At 44.4% G+C, this 23201-nt stretch overlaps 1 protein-coding gene across 2 annotated transcripts in view; it reads left to right on the top strand.

The window, feature by feature from the left end:
* Positions 1-23201, top strand: part of MELK (maternal embryonic leucine zipper kinase) — a 49382-nt gene that overhangs the window by 7525 nt on the left and 18656 nt on the right. For both annotated transcript variants that reach the window (XM_053301053.1, XM_053301052.1), the window contains 9 exons: positions 4514-4609; positions 7859-7944; positions 9811-9927; positions 12431-12574; positions 14404-14472; positions 15289-15381; positions 17518-17616; positions 20101-20169; positions 21058-21156. In XM_053301053.1, the coding sequence (XP_053157028.1) occupies positions 4546-4609; positions 7859-7944; positions 9811-9927; positions 12431-12574; positions 14404-14472; positions 15289-15381; positions 17518-17616; positions 20101-20169; positions 21058-21156 (840 nt within the window). In that variant the 5' untranslated portion in view covers positions 4514-4545. The remainder of the gene's footprint in view (positions 1-4513; positions 4610-7858; positions 7945-9810; positions 9928-12430; positions 12575-14403; positions 14473-15288; positions 15382-17517; positions 17617-20100; positions 20170-21057; positions 21157-23201) is intronic.

The raw sequence follows: 23201 nt of genomic DNA on the forward strand, positions 1-23201 counted from the left end.
CGTTTTAGTTCTGTCTTGAGTAGTCTGCTTTTTCATGAGGCAGGCTTTATTATTATTATTATTTGCATTTATATCCCGTTCTTCCTCCAAGGAGCCCAGAGCGGTGTACTACATACTTGAGTTTCTCCTCACAACAACCCTGTGAAGTAGGTGAGGCTGAGAGAGAAGTGACTGGCCCAGAGTCACCCAGCTAGTATCATGGCTGAATGGGGATTTGAACTCAGGTCTCCCCGGTCCTAGTCCAGCACTCTAACCACTACACCACGCTGGCTTTAGTAGTTCTGTTATGGGTGGGGGCAATAAAAGTGCCTCTGAGCATGTATGGAATGCTTTTTCTCCAGCCTTGAATATTAAGGGTTAAGGAGCAGGTTTTATAAGATAAATGCTGTGGCTCAAGCTTGGCTGGGAGTCATGCCAACTCACTGTTCTGTATTGGGGCAATCTGACTAAAATGTTGCAAGCTAAGCTTATTTTCTCCTCTAACTTTGTGTGTTGATACTGTAGCAATGTGGCTATCTTCTAATTCTAAAAACAAAATGGTTAGCTGAGGAAAATAAGTGTGTTTTAGTTGTAGAGATTTTTAGGTACTGCTGGGTACCTAAGCAACATTCTTCACTCCACAGCCTCTTGTACATAAGTTCTGGTTGCTGTACCCTTATTTCTGTAGTGATGATTTCAAATCAAACTGGTTCAGTTCTTTAAAAGAAAACTACTGGAGACAAAAAAGGGCTGGCTGTTCTTTCTTTTTCTTTTCTTTCTTGGCTGCTTTTTATGATCTTGCACAGAAGTGTGAAATGTGTGTCTCAAAAGAAGAGAATCCAGAAGATCATTAAACAAATTTTCTATGCTATAAAACTCCTTAGAACTTGTGTGGGATATGAAAAGAAATGCTTGGTTGAGATTGAATTTTGTGGGCACTTTAGGTTCAAGCATAATTATGAGTGTGGGGAGTGGAGAGGAGGATTGTGTCCATTCTCTCTCACACACTCACGCACACCCCACTTCTGTCCACGTTTTGATCAGGTGATCTGCATAAAGCCTGTTTTTAAAAATGTGCATACTGCTTTTCAATGAAACACTCAAAAGGAGTTTATATGGGGGCAGGGGAAGAATTATACTACTGTTCACTATCACCAAAGGGCTTATGTCTAAAATTAAATACAAGGTAAACACTAGCTACAGCCACTGGAAGGATGCTGTGTTGGGGTTGAATAGGGAGAGTTGCTTTCTCCCTGTAAACTTAAGAATTGTCACTTCAAAAAGTGTCTCTTTGGCCAGTTACCAGGGAATACCTGTATAACAAAAATGAAGCCCAACTTGTATCCTGCATATCTGCAGGGTACAGCTTGTATGTGTGTATTGATTCTCGAGAGGAGGCCTGGGAGTTGCCCCTGTATGCCTTCTCTCTTCCCTACACCTGTATCCCTCATTTGTACAGGGTTAGAGTTGTAGTATGACTAAAATGGAATGACCCTGATGCAAGGGTTCCCAACCTTTGGGTCCCTAGATAATGTTGGACTACGACTCCTGGTGGGAGTTGTAATCCACCAACATCTGGGAACCCCTGCCCTACTGTATGCTATCTGTACCTCATCTTGAAGATTCAGCTGATGCCTTCTTCCATTCCTTCAGCATTTGTGGCTTGCAATGTTGACATTTGAAATAAAGTTTCTAATGCATGTTAGTTTTAGCCTTAATAGGCTAAGAGCTTAATAACTTTGGATAGCTAATGCAAAAGTAATCCCTCTGTATGCAATTAACTAAGATCTCTGGGAATTTTACCTTGCTATCACTGCCTTCTACCAACTACCTCCCCTCTTCTGTGGTTTTCTAAAGAAAGCATAGGGCGTGGTCATTCAAAATCCACACAGCTTGCAATAGGAAAGCTGTTGCTCTCATTTGGATTCTTTCCAAGTAATAGCCAGATAGCTTGCCCATGCCGAGCAGAGAACAGTGCATATGAAAAAAATATTTAGCTTTTCAGTAGTTCATTTTTGGGTATTTAAACACTTTACACACACACTCTCTGGGTAAGGTAAGGGTGTGTGTGCGTGTGCTCTTTTCCAAATTGTAGATGTTAGAGCTGAGGCTCAAAGAATAGTAGCTTGCCTAAGCCCACCTTAGGTATATGGAGATGAGCTTCACACAACTGGTGTGAAGTGCTGGAGGGGGTTCTGCGTAGCTCGCTCTCCCCACAGACGAGCAGCTTCTCTTAGCTGGGCGGCCAGATCAGCCACCCACACGACTGCCGGCTCCATTCCAGGATGCCCCACGTGAGCATGCAGGGCATCCTGGAGAGACCCCCAAGCCTGGGAGGTTGTTTGCAGCCTCCTGGCGGGGGTCTTCTTGTGTGTCGCCATGGCACGGAGCCACATCGTGGCAGCACACGATCCGAAAACCTGGGTTAGTGGAGCGCTCACTCTGCTAACCTGGACTAAGAGGAGGGCTACTTTGGCAGTCTAGCTGCCAGAGAACCAGCGGGCTCGCCCACGAGCCCACTGGTTTTCACAATGGGGAAAAACCGGGCTGGGCTTCTATAGCCTGGTCTTTCTCCCCCGCCACCCCCATGAGAATAGCCTCGGGATGTTTTAATGGTTACTAGCTTGGCTGGCTTAAACTAAATCGTGGAGGACAGGTCTGTCAATGGCTACTAGTCTGAGGGCTATAGGCTATCTCCAGCCTTGGAGGCAAGATGCCTCTAAATACCAGTGACAGGGGAGCAACTGCGGGAGAGAGGGCATGCCCTCACCTCTTGCCTGTGACCTTCTCAGAGGCGTCTGGTGGTCCACTGTGTGAAACAGAATGCTGGACTAGATAGGCCTTGGGCCTGTCTCAGCAGGGCTGTTCTTATGTTCATCTCGTGAGTTTATGGCTTCACACAACATCTCTCACATCTTGGTGTATTACCTCAATTCATGAAGGCCCCAGTAAGCAGTGATGTAGGGTGGAAAACTTCCCCAAAGGAAAATATTGCCACAGTCATATCTTTTTGTGGAACATTTTGTTCTAAAAATATGCTTGGTGTCATCAAATAGACTTTGGAATGAATGAATGGCTCTACCCATCAAATCAAACCGTTTCTTGAGTTACAATTTTATATTTTAAAAATGTCTATAACCCTCCTATTATACTTTGTCCGCACATTCTTTATCAGTGCATGAAGAAGCAGGATCATGTCTGCCAGGTTTGTCACTAACCTCTGTGTGTGCAACAAAGTGAGAGTCGGTGGTATATGCATAAAGCCTGTTCTCACCAGCTGCAGACGCGTGGCAGTTGGGGCAGGTCCAGCAGACATGATCCTGCTTCTTCATGTGCTGATTGAAAAGATGGAATCTGAGAAAAGGGTTGATATCTTGGGTACATAGAAAATGTCTATGTACAGCTCTTTGGGCTGGTTAAAATCCATATGTTAATGATTATTACTGTCTGCATCCTTGTCTTAAACTTTAAACAGTATAAGGGAAGGGCATTCGACTCATGTCTTAAAACATTGGGATATTCCAATCAAAGTTGTATCTAAGTAGCTTTGGATTGTATCTGATCCACATTACAAATGCTTTGTTGAATTCTTGACATAATCACATTTCATCGAATATTTTTTGGTTACTTTATAGTATGTAAAAAACATGGCACTTTTAAAAAAAGTTGTGTTTGATTTGTATTTAGTAAATGTGCTAAATTTGGGTCTCAGCTGACTTCAGATATCAGAAAAGTTTCCATTTCAACATAGAGTATAGAGTCAGTGGTGTGGGTTTTCCAGAATAACAGGGCAAACCCATTCATGCATAGATGTCCCAACTCTGCTTCTGCACAGATAAATAAACTGACACTTTATACAAACTTTTTAATATGAAGTTACATGGGCTGTGTTATGTGATGCTTTGGGAATATGATGAAACTAAAAGCTTTGTTTTGGATGATAAGCGTTTGAAGTTGAGGCTGCATAACAGCAACTCTATTGTGGCGTCATTGGGTCATGGACAAGCTACACTTTATGATGGAGCAGGCAGTCCTTCCCATGATGCATGAACACCACTTCACAGGGCAGTGGGCACTGGATAGCAGCTTTGCCAGCAAAGTCTGATACAGATAAGAAGCCACACAGCCTTTCGCTCCCACCTTCCTTTCCCACAATCCTCTGATTTGACCTTGGCTCTTGAGTGGTGAGATCAAAGAGTGAAGAAATGGTTCATATTTTGTTGAAAAAGCCGATGTATTAGTATTGTGTTCAATACAGAGTGGGCAACTTCCAGCTGAAGTTCCATCAGTGGAACACTGCTTCCACAAATGGGAGGGGTGTTGTGCTAGCAGAAGAGGTCCTTGCACTAGTTTAATACCCCTTCTGATGGCTGGAATGACATTCTGCTGATGGAATTTTAGTCTGGATGTTGGCCAGTGTTTTGTATGATTGAATATAATTGTATTATGGGCGATTCCTCTCTACAAAACCTTTGCAGTGACCTTGCCTCTACATAGGTATATTGGTATATACAATCATTTTGCATTCCTTCAGGTGCCTGAGGTGTGGAAATCTTATATCTCAGTATGGCCGTGGATGACTATGAGGAGCTTCTGAAGTACTATGAAATACATGAAACTGTTGGTACAGGTATGCTCTCTGAAACCATGCCGATCAAGGTCATTAAACATCGAGACTTCATAGATGTGTGGAACTGCAAGTAAAGAGCTAAAATGCTTATGGTAGTATCTGAGTTATATCCTGTTTCTTGACCAGATTTACCAAAATGACTCTCAAAATTTACTAAATGAAATGCTGAGACTTGCATTCAAGGGAGATCATCCTAAGTGTATTTACTTAGTTCAATGGAATTTGCTTCCTGGTAAATGTGCTTAAAACTATAGACTTAGTCTCTGGTGCTATGTATATTTATCTAAAACATTTATATACTGCCTTTCAAATAATTTTCCAAGCCAGTTTGATTATGGTAACTAAAACCCTTAAAGCCTGGGAGAATACAGAAGTCTTTGCCTGGTGCTGAAAAGATAATAGCATAGTTGCCAGGCGAACTCCCTTTTAAAGGGGGTTCTGCAATCAAAAGGCCCTCTCCCTCTTTGCTGACTACTGTGCCCCATATAGCAGGGCACCCGGAGGCAGGAATTCAAACGTGGTGTTAGCGCATGGGCAGGTTTATAAGGGAGCAGGTATTCCTTCAGGTCCCAATCTGTATAGGTCTTTGAAAGACAATTATTGGCGCTTTGTGCTGAGAAACTGACCAGGAGCCAGTATAGTCCTTGCCACACTGTGGAGATGTGTTCCTAATGTCAGGCTCTGGCTAGTACTCTAGCAGCTGTGCCTTGGACTAACAGCAGTTCTCAAACAGTTCTCAAAGGCAGCCCCTTGTACAACTTGTTACAAGAGTCGGTTTTGCAGGTCTGGATAGACTAAATATACAGGTGAAACTCGGAAAATTAGAATATGGTGCAAAAGTCCATTAATTTCAGTAATGCAAATTAAAAGGTGAAACTGATATATGAGACAGACGCATTACATGCAAAGCGAGATAAGTCAAGCCTTAATTTGTTATAATTGTGATGATCATGGTGTACAGCTCATGAAAACCCCAAATCCACAATCTCAGAAAATTAGAATATTACATGGAACCAAGAAGACAAGGATTGAAGAATAGAACAATATCGGACCTCTGAAAAGTATACAGTGTACTGTGCTTGATTGGCCAGCAAACTCGCCTGACCTGACCCCATAGAGAATCTATGGGGCATTGCCAAGAGAGGGATGAGAGACATGAGACCAAACAATGCAGAATTGCTGAAGGCCGCTAATGAAGCATCCTGGTCTTCCATAATACCTCATCAGTGCCACAGGCTGATAGCATCCATGCCACGCCGCATTGAGGCAATAATTGCTGCAAAAGGGGCCCAAACCAAGTACTGAATACATATGCATGCTTATACTTTTCAGAGGTCCGATATTGTTCTATTCTTCAATCCTTGTCTTCTTGGTTCCATGTAATATTCTAATTTTCTGAGATTGTGGATTTGGGGTTTTCATGAGCTGTACACCATGATCATCACAATTATAACAAATTAAGGCTTGACTTATCTCGCTTTGCATGTAATGCGTCTGTCTCATATATCAGTTTCACCTTTTAATTTGCATTACTGAAATTAATGGACTTTTGCACAATATTCTAATTTTCCGAGTTTCACCTGTACAACACAGTGCAGAGCAGACAAAAGCAATAAAGATAGGTCCATGCCTTGATGAGCGTGCAGTATAAATTTTGACAGGTTGTGGAAAGGAGAGTTGAAAGTAACAAAGGTATATACAGATGTGGCTAAGCATACTTGATTCATCTCTGAAGATTAGGATTACGAGGTTAAGCTAAAGGCTTCATGGCACTGAAAGAAGAGAATTCTAGACCTATTTAAAACGCAATCACAGTTGTCCTTTAAAATCTGTACAAAATATCTGTAACTCCTGTAATTCTGTAATATGAAACGGATGAGAGAGCAGGTATGCAGTTGGTCAGCTGCTGGGAAGAATAACTATCTTTTGAGGCAAGTAGTTCAGTAGACCCCCACCACCTAGACCAGGCCTGAACAACTCAAATGACCTGGCGGCCGAAACCAACCATGACTTGGTTCATGGGGGCCGAGGTTAATTCCTAGGGTGCTGATTATTAGAGTAACACTTAATATCAACCAATCAACTGAATTAAAGTGAAATGAATTAAAAATGAATTTAATCAATATTTAACTTTGGATGTTCTGGCAGGCCAAGATTGATTTAAATTAATATGAAATAAGTTGAATTAAAATTCATTCTAATAATATAAATATTATACAATCTGTACAAAATACATAATAAAATGCATTGTTCTTCCTTTCCACCTCTGCCAAATCATAGCACAAAACATGGAACACTTTTAAGGGGGGGGGGAATGAGAACCTCTTCTCATAATTTTGGAAAAGAATGGAGAAGGGGAAAGAAAGATGGAAAGGATGCAGCAGGAGGCTTGGCCTGAGAGAGAGAGAGAGAGAGAATGGAGCAGTCTTGGGGAGAGAGAGAGAGAATGGAGCAGTCTTGGTGGGAGAGAGAGAGAGGAAGAGAATGGAGCAGTCTGGGTGGGGGAGAGAGAGAGAGAGAGAGAGAGAATGGAGCAGTCCTAGTGGGGGGGAGAGAGAATGGAGTAGTCTTGGTGGGTGAGAGAGAGAGAGAGAGAATGAGAATGAGAATGGAGCGGTCTTGGTGGGGGGGAGAGAGGGAGAGAGAATGGAGCAGTCTTAGTGGGGGGGGAGAGAGAATGGAGTAGTCTTGGTGGGAGAGAGAGAGAATATGGAGCAGTCTTAGTGGGAGAGAGAGAGAGAATGGAGCCGTCTTGGTGAGAGAGAGAGAATGGAGCAGTCTTAGTGGTGGTGGGGAGAATGGAGTAGTCTTGGTGGGAGAGAGAGAGAGAGACTTAAGAGACTTAACTGCGCAGGTGCACCTCACAGTTGGGAAGCAACACCGGGCCAAATGGCAGACCCGAGTGTCGCTCTGGTTTCTGCCGCTGTGCGCCACTGCTGCCGTGGGGGAGGGTAAGGAAGAACACCTGCAGCCATCTCCTCGGCCGTGCAGCGGCTGGATTTTTTTTTGAGGAGGTGTTTTTTAGCAGCAGGGAAAGGAAGAGGAAATATCCCTGGGGGCCAGGAAAAAAGGCCTTGCGGGCCGCATCCGGCCCCTGGGCCGCATGTCGTGCAGGCCTGACCTAGACAGACACGAATAAATGGGCTGGTCACCTCCTTGGCTAGTTCCTTGATCTTTATATTGATCTTCAAAGCTGTTGTAGAAGACCGTTAAGCTGAAGTTTTGTGTTTGTATGTGTTCTTAATGCAGGTGGCTTTGCGAAGGTTAAACTGGCTCGTCACATACTTACTGGTGAACAGGTTGCAATAAAAATAATGGACAAACTAGCTCTGGGGGTAAGTGAGTGGCTGGCTGTGGGAAGGTGAGCTTCAGCTGTAACACTAGAAACTGTACTGCTTTTGAATAATGCATCCCTTCAGAATTCTTTCTGATCTTGGAGCTAGGAATTCTAATAGGGACACTGAAAGCTCTGACTCCACTTTGTGGCTCTTCCAACCCTACTTGAAGAACATGACTGAGGAATGTCCTGCACAGTCTGATGCATGCTTTGCTTGGAAGTAAACACCACCACTTTAAATAAGAATTGATTGCAGCTTTCAGTCTTAAATAGGCATCCAGTTGGAGGCTCCTAAACACTAAGAAGATGGGCTAGTGTTAAAAGCCTAGTGTTTCCCACTCATGGTGAGAAAAGGTGGTCATGGCTGGCTGCATTTGTTCCTGCAGACTTCATTCAACACTTCATTCCTTTTGCTGGCTTGCTTGTGCTCTTAGCTAAGGCCCCTGCCCCTGTCCCCTATGCCCTTCAATTCAGAGTTGGCCCTAACCTACCCTGTAAGGCTATGTTAACAGGTGCCCACCATGGGTGCTGGTAGCAGGGAGAAAAAAACACTTTTATGATCTCGGCAGCCATTACACCAATCCTTACCTGTAAATTAAAGTTCTTTGTCCTTCAGGCATGTTGGTTGCTCGGAGCGCAAGCGTGTTCTGATTGTGACTAGGGATAGGTATAATGGCTGCTGCAGTCACAAAAATGCTGCTTTCCCCCTAAAGCGAAGAAGGTACATTATACAATGCTTAGGAAGATGGGGCGGAGGTGGAGTTCACAAAGGATTTTGCCTTCTAGTGAGTCAGATCATTGGTTCATCTACTGCAGTACTGTCTACATGGACTGGCAATGGCTCTCTAGGGCTTTAGATGTTGGACTGGAGACTACATGTGTGAGCACTGTAAGATATTCCCTTTAGGGGATGGAGCCGCCCTGAGAAGAGCACTTGCATGCAGGAGGTTCTGACTTCCCTTCCTGGCATCTCCAAGATAGGGCAGAGAGAGAGATTCCTGACTGCAGCCTTGGAGAAGCCGCTGCCAGTCTATTCCTTTTAAAGTGGTAGCTCTCTCTTTCGTGGGGGGAGAGCAAGTGTCCCTATCCAACTCCAGCACAGCAACCCTTCAGTGGCTGTTGCTGGTGTCTACCTTATGTTTCCTTTTAGATTGTGAGCCCTTTGGGGGACAGGGAACCATATTATTTAGTTATTTATATGTGTTAACCACTTTGAGAATTTTTATTGATGAGCGGTATATAAATATGGGTGGTAACAGAGGAGTATTTCTCAGCTGAGGGATTGAAGCTGGGACCTTCTGCATTCAAAACATGTGCTCTACCACTGAGAGCCCCATCCCTCAAAACAACCCAGTGAGCTTCATGGCTGAATGGGGATTTGAACTTGGGACTCCCCAGTCCTAGTCTGACTACTGTACCACATTGGCGCTAACCAGTGTTCCCTCTAAGGTGTGCATGTGTTCACAAGTTTTTTGATGTCCACTGAGTGAATTTTAGATCCTGTTTGGGTTGAATCAAGAAGGCCCCATTCCGAATGCACATGCATGCATACTGCCATTCATCACAAAACTCATTCTGCACACAGATGAGAAAAATTAGAGAACACTGGCTCTAACTCAGATGAAATGCCACAGAGTTCCTCAAATGATCTAGTCTTTGTGGCTCTTGGATACTAAGCCTCCCTGTTTAGAATAGGCAGACTTGCAGAGGTTTGCTAACTCAATGTCAGCTGTTGGCCAGAAAGGAGTTTTCATTGAATGTCTCCATGAGAAGTATTTTTATTGTGGCTTCAATGTATTGTGATACTTGTGAAATACATAAACATTGTTTGAAAATGGCACAGATCCTTCCTTCCTTGTATTAGGATGACTTGCCTCGTGTAAAAACAGAAATTGAAGCCATGAAGAGCTTAAGCCACCAGCACATTTGCCGGTTATACCACGTGATCGAGACACCAAAGAAGATATTTATGGTTTTAGAGGTAAGATTTAAAGTCTCATGGTTTTCTTCTAAAGGTCAAAATGAGAGAGGTGGCTGAAAAGAGCTCCTCCCAGCAGCTAGAAGCTTGGTCCTCACAGTGTCAGCCATCTTGGTTGGTTCACAGGGGTGGGGGGTAATGGCTTAACACAGTCCGGATACCTTCTCTCCTTCCTTCTCCCCCGCCAACCCGCACCATTCCAGATTATCCTCCAAAAGCATTGCTCCTGGAGATGAAAGAACTGAAGGTCTAGCTTTCTGAGCTCAGTATCCCGCTCTTCTTTGACCAGTTAGCAGTAAATATCTGCTGCCCTTCATTTTCCCTCTTGCTCAAGACTGAGCGGGCCGGGAGCCAAGCCACTTAGACAGCAAGAGCAGATGAGGAAATAGAGGCAAGTGGGGGGGGGTTGTGCTTCTCCTGGGTAGGCTTGGCAGGATGGTGCCAAGAAGCTTCCGCTTCTTTCTGTGCTTGAGTATGTAGTCTTCAAGACCTGAATAAAAACACTGTGGCTATAGCAACAAGTCTGGAAGAGAATAGCTATACAGGGGAAAGAGTTTAGTCCCTGAAGCTGTCTTGGAGAAATACCTGAACTGAGTGCAAATTCCTTCTTGTGTTTAAATCAGAGGTGGCCACTGTGGCCCCACACACTGAGACTCTACACACGGTCAATGTGTAGAGCCTCATGAGGTTATGCAGGGAGAGTGGGCTTAGCCCGCTCTCCCTGCACACGAGCAGTTGCTCATTACTAGGTGGCTGGATTGGCCACCCAGACAAGCTGCTGCTTTGGTTGGTGCTCCCGCACCTGCCCTTGGCTCCCTTGGGAGCTTTGGGGGTAGGGGAGTGCTGCCATACAGCACCCCAACCCCCGGAGCCCCAACCCTCCCCTCTCCCATCCCTGTCCCCATTGCGTGAGTGCATGATCCCTTCCTGGGTTTCCCCACTCCCCACCACCCCGAGTGTGTCAGCCGCGGCTGACACACGATCAAGCAAACAAGGTTAAATGAGTGCTCATTAACCTCATTCAAGGGGAGGGGTTTTTAGGCAGGCTAGCCTGTGAGCCCAGTGGTTCTCACAATGGCTGGGCTCCCTTAGCCTGGTTTCCCCCCATCATGAGAATAGTCTCATTGTATCTGACCCACACTTTGATTATGGTGTGATTTTTTTTAAAAAAAGTATATATAGTATACTTTTCCCCTTGTAAGGGATCTGCATGAAGCTCATGTACAGGTGAAACTCGGAAAATTAGAATATTGTGCAAAAGTCCATTAATTTCAGTAATGCAAATTAAAAGGTGAAACTGATATATGAGACAGACGCATTACATGCAAAGCGAGATAAGTCAAGCCTTAATTTGTTATAATTGTGATGATCATGGCGTACAGCTCATGAAAACCCCAAATCCACAATCTCAGAAAATTAGAATATTACATGGAACCAAGAAGACAAGGATTGAAGAATAGAACAATATCGGACCTCTGAAAAGTATACGGTGTACTGTGCTTAATTGGCCAGCAAACTTGCCTGACCTGACCCCATAGAGAATCTATGGGGCATTGCCAAGAGAAGGATGAGAGACATGAGACCAAACAGTGCAGAATTGCTGAAGGCTGCTAATGAAGCGTCCTGGTCTTCCATAATACCTCATCAGTGCCACAGGCTGATAGCATCCATGCCACGCCGCACTGAGGCAGTAATTGCTGCAAAAGGGGCCCAAACCAAGTACTGAATACATATGCATGCTTATACTTTTCAGAGGTCCGATATTGTTCTATTCTTCAATCCTTGTCTTCTTGGTTCCATGTAATATTCTAATTTTCTGGGATTGTGGATTTGGGGTTTTCATGAGCTGTACGCCATGATCATCACAATTATAACAAATTAAGGCTTGACTTATCTTGCTTTGCATGTAATGCGTCTGTCTCATATATCAGTTTCACCTTTTAATTTGCATTACTGAAATTAATGGACTTTTGCACAATATTCTAATTTTCCAAGTTTCACCTGTATGCTTCATATTAATGTTCTTGTATTGTTGTCTCTTGAGCATTATAGAACAGATCACTGTCGACCTGCTTCTTGAGGCATCTTTAAGAAGCATATTTTTCCTCTTCCTGAACTGATGTACTATTGGAGGCCCATGTGCTTCATACCAGTGAAGTTCTGGTTACTCGATCATGGCTGACTCTACTGAAGAACCTGACAAGCTGTGAGGAGTGAGAGTGTCTCACGTGGTGAAGGGATGGAAGGAGAGCAAGAACTTAATTTTCCCTTGTGTTAAATCTTCAGCCTACAACTCCCTCTGGCCACAGAAGTCTAGAAAACCTTCTTTTAAAAAATCTCCTCCCCTCTCCCATTCCTGTCCCCTGACTGCACGCTGACCCTTGGACATCTGTTAGTTTCCAGATTCCTTGACTCTGGTGGTTTTGATCAACTAGTTTTTAGCATTTGAATTAGAAAATAAAGTACCTCCCTAGGAACTGCTGTCTTCTGTTCCTCTTCACTGCAGTACTGCCCTGGAGGAGAGCTGTTTGATTATATAATTGCTAAGGACCGCTTAGCTGAAGAAGAAGCCCGTGTCTTTTTTCGGCAGATTGTAGCAGCTATCGCATATGTGCATAGTCAGGGGTATGCGCATAGGGATCTCAAACCGGTAAGAGTGTGGGAGGATATTGGCAGCATAACAGACTAGAAACTTAGTATCCTGGCTCACTTTTCTTTTTATTAGAAACCAGCTAAAATGCTTACAAGTTCAAAGCAATATGTGAAATGCAGCCCCATCACCACCCACTGTTTCTTGGCCCTTGTTTTCAAGTCACAATGCTGTGGAGACGGTGGAAGTTGTAACTTACAGAATTCTACAGAATTCTCAAATTCAGTTGAAAGCAATGGCTTATCCATCTGACCCAAAAGAGACATTTATTTTCAAAGCTTTCATAATCACAGTAGGGCAATACATGCTATTTAAAACTAAACATTTAATGGATTCATCTAGAAGAACATAACTTGAATTGGCAAGGGATCCAGAGCCTAATATTCCATGGCCCAGTACTGGGTCATGACCTATACTTTTGAAAGCAGTGGGTCTAGACTTGAGTTTCATAAGAATATTCCTGGCCCAAACTCCACAACTTCCCATGCATCCCTTGCCTGCCTATGGATTTCTTTGCCGATAGAGCACAGTCCTCCTTGGCTCTGCTTTCTTTCCCCTCACTACTTCCTTGTTTCCTAGGTCAATGTCTACTTCCGTCTTTAGGCTGCCAGTCTCCAAGTACTCCCCTTCCCCTCTCCCTGAAACATACAGCCCCTCTCCATCATAAGTTCTCTGGCTTTTTTCTGAGTCCTGTCTATTGAAAGAAGGGATGTGCATGGAACTGATGGGGGCTGGTTCGACGGCACGGTGGGGGGATAACTGTAAGGGTGGGGGAGGGTGCACTCCCCCATTGCATTTCCCCTGCCGGCACTCTGTTTCCTCAAAGTCTGTCGGGGCAGCAGCGTACCTCCCTGCCGCCCCATTGTCCCCGTTACCAGAAGTAACCGGAAGTGCTTAGTGCACACATCGCATGCCTGATGCGTGCAGGCATGCCGAATACTTCGAGTAAAGGGGACAACGGGGAGGCAGGAAGGTATGCTACCACCCCAATGGATTTTGAGGAAACTGAGCACCAGCGGGGGAAACGCAGGGGGAAGTGCACCCTCCCTCACCCTTAAAGGCCCTGCTGTTGAGCCTTTGAACCGGCCTGTGTTCAAACCTGCTCAGAGGCCCGTAAAAGGGGCCTTCGAACAGGTTCGTGCACATCCCTAACTCTTGAGACTCTGGAATGTGCTCCCTGCTGAAATAAGAGCTGCCCCATCTCTGATAACTTTTAAAAAGTTCTTAAATATACATTTATTCACCCAAGCTTTCTAACTAGACTTGTGGCTTTAAATTGTGTTAAGGTTTTAATTTCTGTTTTAACTTGTTCTATGTTGCTGTAAACCACTCAGTCGAACAACCTTAAGTGGCGCAGTGGAGAAATGCTTGACTAACAAGCAGAAGGTTGCTGGTTCAAATACCCGCTGGGACTATATCGGGCAGCAGCAATATAGGAAGATGCTGAAAGGCATCTCATACTGCATGGGAGAAGACAATGGTAAACCCCTCCTGTATTCTACCAAAGAAAACCACAGGGCTCTGTGGGTGCCAGGAGTCGAAATCGACTTGATGGCACACTTTAATTTAAACCGCCCAGACATGGAGGTTTGGGGCAGTATACAAATATAGTTTAAAAAAAAATTAAAATAGCTGTCTAGAACTCTGTCATGCAGTGCTAAGAAGCCAGTGTTGGCACCTGCTGAAATTCCTTCTAAACAACTTCCTGTTGATGATGCAGGAACTCTGTTCTCCTCTGCATCTACTTGCCTTAAAACCTACAAATGCTGGTGTTGCTATGCTGGATCCTGGATGGTTCACTTGCCCTAACATTTAACTTCTTTGATCAGGAAAACCTGTTGATTGATGGTGAGCATAACCTGAAGCTGATAGACTTTGGTCTCTGTGCAAAACCAAAGGTGAGTATGCAAAAGCAGACTTTCAGCATACTGAACAAATGCTTTGCTTCAGCAAGCGTGTTAGAAAACCGCAGGGTTAGAGGGTTTAGATGCACTTATGTTTAATAATACAGGGCCTAACAGCTCTTCTTGAAAAGGACCATTATTAGGTCCTTCTTGGCTGCTTTCTCCCCATTGGAAGTGGATGTGTGGGACTCTCAGAATGCCCTGTTTAATCAGGGAGCAAATAGCAGATAGAGCTCGCTTTTACTTGGGAAACCTCTGCAAAAATGGTTAGGACTGTTTGTTCTGATCAAATAACGTTTCCCTAGTGCTAATAAGGGTACAGAGCCCACCACCCCTTCCTTCCTTGTGGAGTCCTTAGAATAGGCAAAGTAGGGTCAGGTGAACATAGGAAGCTGCCATATACAGAGACAGACCATTGGTCCATCTAGCTCAGTATAGTTTACACAGACTGGCAGTGGCTTCTCCATGGTTTCAGGCAGAAGTCTCAGCCCTATCTTGGAGTTTCCAGGGAAGGAACTTGGAACGTTCTGCTCTTCCCAGAGCAGCTCCATACCTTGTTTAGCACTTCAACAGACTAAAATGGTAATAGATGTTGTTGGGAAATGTCCTGGTAGTGTTCATGTTTTTCTGGATGCAGCTAGCAAATCAACTTAAGGGATCTATCAATGATGGCTGAAAGGCTAAAGCTTAAAGTGAACATGAAGACTTGACAAAACAATCCTCCTTGGCCCTTAGTACTGCACTTGTTGTTGATAGGTATTCATAGCTGAGTGAATGATCATGTTGCTTGCTCTTTTGTTCCTGCTGTAGGGTGGTCTGGATTACCATCTCAGCACATGTTGTGGAAGTCCGGCTTATGCAGCACCCGAGTTAATTCAGGGCAAAGCTTACATTGGCTCAGAGGTATTACAGCAAGATCTTTAACACTTGAACATCTATTCTGATAAGCCTTTCTAATGATTCTTGCTTACACATTTTCCTCATAACTGCTATTGTACAGCTTGAAAATCAGCCTTGACATATACCACAGCTATGTGTGTTAGAATCTGTTTATAATCTTAATCCCAGCATCCTTTGCTGAGAAATGGTCCTGGTCGCAGGTCATCACTCTGGAGCTTCAGCATCTCCACATCTCTCAACTGTTCTGTCTTGTCCCTTTCTGCTTCAGTCTGATAGTCTAGGAACATAGGAAACTGCCGTATACTGAGTCAGACCATTGGTCTATCTAGCTCAGTATTGTCTACACAGACTGGCAGCGGCTTCTCCAAGGTTGCAGGCAGGAAGTTCTCTCAGCCCTATCTTGGAGATGCTGCCAGGGAGGGAACTTGGAGCCTTCTCCTCTTCTCCTCCATCCCCTGAGGGGAAATATCTTACAGTGCTCACACTTCTAGTCTCCCATTCATATGCAACCAGGGTGGACCCTGCTTAGCTAAGGGGAGAAGGCATGCTTGCTACCACAAGACCAGCTCTTCTGTTACCCTAACCACATAGTAAAGAGTTGCAGTCTATAAGTGAATGCTCACCATTCTGTTCTGCTTGCATATGCCAGGCTACATGGAGGTGCCTCTTAGGTGTGTGGCTCCTGTGCCCCTGTCCAGCAGCTAATGTCTTTCACGGGGGCATGTTTTTCACTGAGCTCATGGTAAAGGGCTGGAAATTCTTGCTCTGCCCTCTGGACATGAGCAAAAGACTCGCTAACCTCCCTGACCCTAGTGCAGGCCTGCTCAACTTAGGCCCCACAACTGTTTTTGGACTACAACTCCCATAACTCTCAGCCACAGCAGCCAATAGCCAGGAATTATGGGAATTGTAGGCCAACATCTGCAGGAGGGCCGAAGTTGAGCAGGCCTGCCCTAGTGTGAAGAGCGGTGGAGCCACCTTCTTCTGGAATAGCCACTTCAGGTCCAAGTGCCCTTCAGCTGACTTTCCACGAGCCCCACTGCTGCATATATTGATATCTGGGATTGTTGTGGGGACATGACAAAGCCTCAAGGCTTCCAGCTGCTGTTCCCCATTCTAGGCGAATCTTGCCTGGCCTAGAGGAGGTCAATGCTGATGTAGGGAAGGACTGTCTTGTGACTTTCCCAAGTCTCCTCCCTATTTAGTGACAGCATTCCCCCTCTAAAGGCTTGTAGCACTTTCATACCATAAAGTAGTGTAGGACTACATACATGTCCCCCCCCCCCATTCTGCAATTGTGAGAGAGAACTCCATGCCAAAAAACCTAATTAAAACAAAAAGGGGTGGGTGGGAAAGGTACCCTTTCCTGCCATCTTGTGACTACTTAGCTTCATTCTCTGGAAACTGTGTTCGCCCTCTCCTGTGGAAAGCATGCACAGTCAATGAGGCTATTCTCACGACCACAGGAAAGCAGGCTAAGGTTGCCTAGCCCGCTTTCCTGCGGTCGTGTGTTGCAACGGGAGCCACACGGCTCCCGGCAGCAAACTACGTGAAGTACCCTTCCCCTTAAACGAGGCTAGCGGAGCAGGCACTCTGCTAACCCCATTCTTCTGATCATGAGATGCCGTGGCACACCTCCATGCTGCGGCAACTCACGGGGAGGCCCCCCACCAGGAGACTCCAACAAGCCTCCCAGCCTCAGGGGTCACCTCCAAAAGGCCTCACACACTCAGGTGGGCCATCCTGGGACTTCCAGGGGCCGGGCGCCCCCCGATCCCTGCCAGCCCTACCATGACCGAGCCAGTAGTGGTGTTGGTGGCCAGTCCGGCCGCCCAGGGCAAGCTCCTTGCTTGTCTGCAGGGAGAGCTCAGTTAGGCTCTCCACACTGCTCGTGTAGAGAGCCTCAAAGCTTCAAATGGCTCCTCCAGTGTAAGGGTTGGCCAGTTAATGGAACCTCAGAAATAATAACCTGCTATTAATTTTATTATATTTTAATACTGCCTGGTATGTGCATCTCTCGCTATGCTGTTCGTATTTGAAAGTGACTTTTACAGGTGCGTTGATTTTCGTTTGGGGCTGGGTAGGATGTTACAAATGAAGCTGTTTTTCCATTTATAACTCAATTGCTTATCATCCCAGGCAGACATCTGGAGCATGGGAATACTCTTGTATGCTCTTCTCTGTGGGTTTCTGCCATTTGACGATGAGAATGTGATGGCGCTCTACAGGAAAACAGTGGTATGTGCCCTGACCCATGAACTGAAGTTTAACTCTGTTTCCAGGACTCTGGCCTTGGTGCTTAAGGGAAGGTGTTTAGGAGGTGTGGAGGTGGGTGGTGGCTTCCAGCAGTCATGCCTTTTAAAAGCTTTTTTCTGTTTAAATTGCTGATTTCATAAAGCTTAAACAAGCTGCTTAGAAGTATTCTAGTGTCAAGGGCCATTTAGGAACCATCTTGGGATTCAAATGCTTTCTTTCTGTGTAGCTCCTGTTAGACAGTAGCCAAGTAGTGGTACTACCTTATTGGGAGAACATCAAAGAACATCTTTCATTCTTTGTTGGGCAGCTCTATGGGGAATCTATTACGTATGCCTATGCATGAGAAGAGGCCAGTGCAGCCACTCTGGCATGCATAAGCACTCCTGCACATCATCTAATCTGCACCAGACAATTTCCTCTCTTGCACCTTGGCCAAGTGTGTAATTTCCTTTTGAATGCTGTATGTATTGTTCTCAGGGTGATGCATTCATCTCCTAGCCACATCCGGGAGTGAAATGAAGGGTACAGGCCTCCTGTAGAGTGGAAAACATGGTTATTGTCTAGAGGCTGTGTTTCTCTCTTATATACACCCACCCTGCTCCACCTTGCTTGCTGGAGCAGGAGTCTAGGAAAACTAAGGCATCTTATCATGACAAGATAAACTAGTCTGTATTAACACATTCTTAAATCTTGACCCAGAGAAATCTCAACTATGACCCCCCCAAAAAATATCGAGAAAATGCTGTGTTTTGGCTAGATCAACACCTAAGAACTAATGAAATTGTCTCTTTGTTAACTGTTAAAATCCCATGGTATGGTCTTAAAGGCACACAATGCAACAGCCTCAGTGAAACTAAGCAGGTATAGATCTGCTCAGTGTATGGATGGGAGACCACCTAGGAATGCCCTCTTGACTTCCATGGAGTTTCATTGTCAAGTCTTTTATAAATAGCTGGGTACAGGGGTATAGGTCGCAGGGGTGTAGCAAGGTTGGAGTGAGCCCAGAGACAAGATTTTAAAATGGGCCCCCCTCAGTGAAGCTCAGCTCATGAAGTAAAGAAATCTTAAATGTGGCTGAATAGTGGTAACAAAAAGCACAGTAAAATTTATATCCATATAGAGATATAAACCTATGTGCCACAATAGAACATCATCCTAAATTATTTTTTAAAAGGTTTTGTAAATTGTGGATGATGCAAGTCATTTCATGGTACTGGAGAAAGACATGCTGGTTCTGGTAGCTCCAGGTCTTAACACTCTCATCAATTTCAGAGGATGAATACAACTGAAGGAAGCCCAGGCGGGTGTGTGGCTGGGGGAGTCAGTCATGTGACTTGCCTCTAGGGTGGCCCCCCAAGGCAGTGGGCCCCCAGACAACTGTCTCCCCTTGCCCTATTATAGTTACGCCCCTAGGTCCTACTAGGCTCTTCGTTAATTCTAACAGTTGATTATTATTGGCAAAAGAAGGAAACATCCTCATACATCAAGCCCTTACTTATAGACAAGGAAGGTGAATGAGATCACACGTAAGGTATCCAGTGCTATAATTTGAAACTACAGGTCTGTCACCCCAGTATAGTGACACCCCCCCCCGGCTGTTGCTGATATCTTCCTTTGCTCCCTACCCCAACCACCTTCTCCCTTTTTGTTATGTAACTGCTTAGTAAACTTCTTGTCGAGAATTAGTTACAAACTAGCCGACCCCGCACAGAGCATCTGTGTGCTCTTTGGGGCCGGCGGTTACCTCTCCCCCCCCCCCACCTTCTGCCCCAGTCTCCGCTTCCGGGCCCAGCTGCCTCTCCTCCCCACCGTCACTTCTGCCCCCCGCACTTTCTTTCCCCCCTCCTAGACCTTGCCTCCATGGCTGGGTTGGGCCCGCCACCGCAGTGACCAATCCTCCTGGGTGCGCCTCAGCCAGGCGAGTCTGCTGCCCAGCCAATCAGCTGGTTGCTGCGACGCACATTCCAAGGCACACCCAGGAGAATGACATAGGTAGGTATTCAGAATAATCGACTTTCAGTGGATTCCTGTCTGGTCTTATGTTTTCACCTGAAAGTTGAAATTGTTTTTTATCTACTCTTAACCCTTTAAACCTGGTCCCATGAGGTTATAAAAGATAAAGCAATTAAAAACATGGCTGAGTTGTACATCCTATCTATCCACTAGACACACAGAATGAATGTCCTTGACTGATCCAGTGCCCTGAAGTGACATCTGTCATGCTTGAGTCCAATGAGACAGATTGGGAAAACTTCCAATCTGATGAAGAGTTTGGTTTTACATTGGATTTCATTCTAGCCTTGCGTTCCACTCCTAAAAATGAGAAGCTTCATAGTTAACATTTGTCTGTTTTGCCTGGTCTAGCTGTTAAGCTTCAGGAGGGACACTTTTACTGGGTCAAGCAATGAAGCGTGGGTTTTTTCTAACTCCTCAACGAGAACTAACTAAATTCACTTCTCTCTACAGAGGGGGATATATGAGATTCCTAAATGGCTCTCACCTGGCAGCGTATTGCTTCTGCACCAGATGTTGCAGGTAATCTAGGGAAAGCATGCAAAGTTTAGGCTACATCACAGTAATTTATGTTTACCAATTAGTAATGGCATTTTAAATTCACCTTTTCCCCAACCTCACTTTTGGTAAACAACTTCCTTTCCCTTTAAAAAGGGAAAGCCACCCCTGTGTTAGGTGTGGCTTATGGAAGGTGTGGTGGTGGCACTTATGTCTACGAAGACCACATGATCCCTGCTAGAGCTGACTAAAGGTCCATGTAGGTAGCATTTTGTTACCTACAGTGGCAAATCAGATGCTTCCAGGAAACCTTCCAGAGTCTTCAGTGCCCCCCCCCCCCCGCATTATTTCTCTGAGATGTTCAAAGGCATACTGCTCCTTGACAGTGTGGTTCTTTTCAGCTATGACAACAGCATTGAGAGGCCCATCTTCCATCCACTTGTCTAATCCCCCCTTTAAAAAATAACCTTGTGATGTTTCAGCTAAGAACCCATACATGCAGCTGCTTCTCTTCCTTTTATTCCATCTCTTTTTAAAAAGAAAGCCCCAAGTGGGCTAATACACATTGGAAATAAAATTAGTTTCTGCAGACCTGAATGTCCCTGTCCTGTCAGTTGCCTGGAGGCAAATTAATGATGGTGGCAGTGACCTAATTGTGTATTTGGCTTTCTCTGACTTCTGCAGCATGAGTATTGGATCCTTCCTAAAATAGAACCTGATGGAGAGGTTCCTATTATATAGATCAGCAAGAGGACACGGTGATCTTTGAGACAAACCTAGAGAAATGGCCTGCAAAAAACGATTAAGTTCTACTCAGCTACAGTCCATTTTTTATTGTAGAGTAATGTTAAGGCATGTGGCATATTTGAGATTAGACAACTCTTGAAATGCACCTCTCTTATTGCCCACTAGGTGGACCCAAAGAAACGGATTATGGTAAAACATCTCTTAAACCACCCTTGGCTTGTGCAAGGCTATCCCTTTGCTGTCCAGTGGCAGAGTCAATACCCTGTGAGTAAACTACTTCTTAAGAGCTAGATAATATGACCCAATTAAACCTAGGCTGACCTGTGATGGGATCGCAAGTCATTGTGCCTTCTCTCGCCTCGAATAACATGGAAATGAAGCTAGAAAACGTGTTTCAAATGGTTGGTGAAGAGTTTAGGACTTTGAAAAGTCAAAAGTATTATCATGTTCTTGTATGATGGAAGCAGTTGCCAAGCATTGTGTGCTGCCTGCAAAGGGAGGGAAGGTACCAGTGGAGGAGTAGAAACCTCCAAGGGAAATAGAAGTCTGTAGCTTACTTAGCCCCCCGCCCCTGTTTTGAGTAATGCTTATTGGGTGTCAAAAGAGAGAGAACACGCTCTCACAACATATTACTTGAAACGAGAGGCTCAATTTTATTAATGTATTTTTCTAGACAAACTGCATTGAGCACTTTTTGAAAAAGTGTACCAATATTTGTAGCAGTAAGACTATTTCCAGTGTTCCTTAGAGGTTTTTCTGCTCTTGTTCCTGCCTTGGCAGTGACAGTTTGAGTCTTTTGGGGGCTTCATTGTTGGAGGTGAAGGGCAGACTGTGCCACTGTTCCCTACTGGCCTATCTTATAGGGCTATATGATTACTAAGAAAATATGGGAAGCATTTGAATGCTTGCTTTGCATTTTTCTAGCTACTGATTAGACTGTACTGCAGGGGTTTTTATTAAAATCCATACTAGGCTTCATAAAAACATGCTCTGAATTCCCACCAAGTGTTCCCTGCACAACTAACTTTCTCTTATAAGTCAATACAAACATTTTCCTGAAGGCTTCTTTCAAAAGAGTTAAAGTACATTTTTGAGCCCTCTTAACTTGCTTAGGAACATCTCCATCAATGTTGGAGGTTGTTCATTAAATAGAACTTGGATAAATATTCTCAGAACTTGGGCCTTGGCAGAACACAGCAAGTCCACATCAATATCGACAGCAGGATCACTTGAATTCTAGCTGATAGCTTGCTTTAGTTCAGGAGACTGGTCTGATGAAATTATTCAAGCCTCACATTGTCCATTGAGTGTCACTGTTTCTCTATTCCGAGATCCATTAACAGTTTTATACTTGGCTACGTGTGCTTAAGCAGATAGTTTCCATTTCCCCCCACCTCCCCTTTCTCAACCCCCAGGAAAAACAGTGAGCTATAATTCCAGAAACTGCAGCAGATCATCTAGAATTAGGTGTTGCAGTACCAGACATAAAGAACAAGTCAGGACACAAACTCCCAACACAGTCTAGAAACTGTTGGGATTCCAACTTATATTGTGCTGAGTGATCTGGAATAAATGAATGAAAATTTATTGAAGGAGCTCCACTGGCAGCCGATATGTTTCCGGACAAAATACAAGGTGTTGGTTGTAACCTATAAAGCTCTAAACAGCTTGGGCCCTGGGTATTTAAGAGAACGCCTTCTTTGTCATGAACCCTACTGCCCATTGAGATCATCAGGAGAGGTCTGTCTGTATTTGCCACTGGCTCATCTGGTGGCTACTCAGGGAACGGGCCTTCTCTGCTGCTGCCCCGAGGCTTTGGAATGCACTCCCTAGTAAAATAAGAGCCTCCCAATCTCTGATAGCTTTTTAAAAGTCTTTAAAGATGCATCTGTTCACCCAGGCTTTTAATTAATATTTTAATTATTGTTTTACAATATATTTTTAAAAAACTTAAATAGTTGTGTGTTGAATTTCTTGTTTGTGTTTTAACGAATGTTTTATTTTCTGTTTTTATTTTGTTGTAAACCCCCAAGAGACGTGAGTTTGGGCAGTATAAAAATATGTTAGTTAAATAAATAAATGTGTTAGAAAACTCATAAATTGAAGGAGGATTTGTCAAGATATGACTTAAATTGGGAGGTTCATTATGTTTTGGAAATAGGCAAAACACTTGCCATGTGTAAGATTTTTTTTAATATATGTATAATTCTATTTAATGTATAGATTGCATTCAGGCCTGGATTCCTTATTCTGCATTTCATACATGTTAGAGAAGAGTCTTCCTTGCTTTCCCACTCCTCTTCCTTCCC

This window comes from Hemicordylus capensis, chromosome 2 (assembly GCF_027244095.1).
Source record: "Hemicordylus capensis ecotype Gifberg chromosome 2, rHemCap1.1.pri, whole genome shotgun sequence".
Taxonomy (NCBI): domain Eukaryota; kingdom Metazoa; phylum Chordata; class Lepidosauria; order Squamata; family Cordylidae; genus Hemicordylus; species Hemicordylus capensis.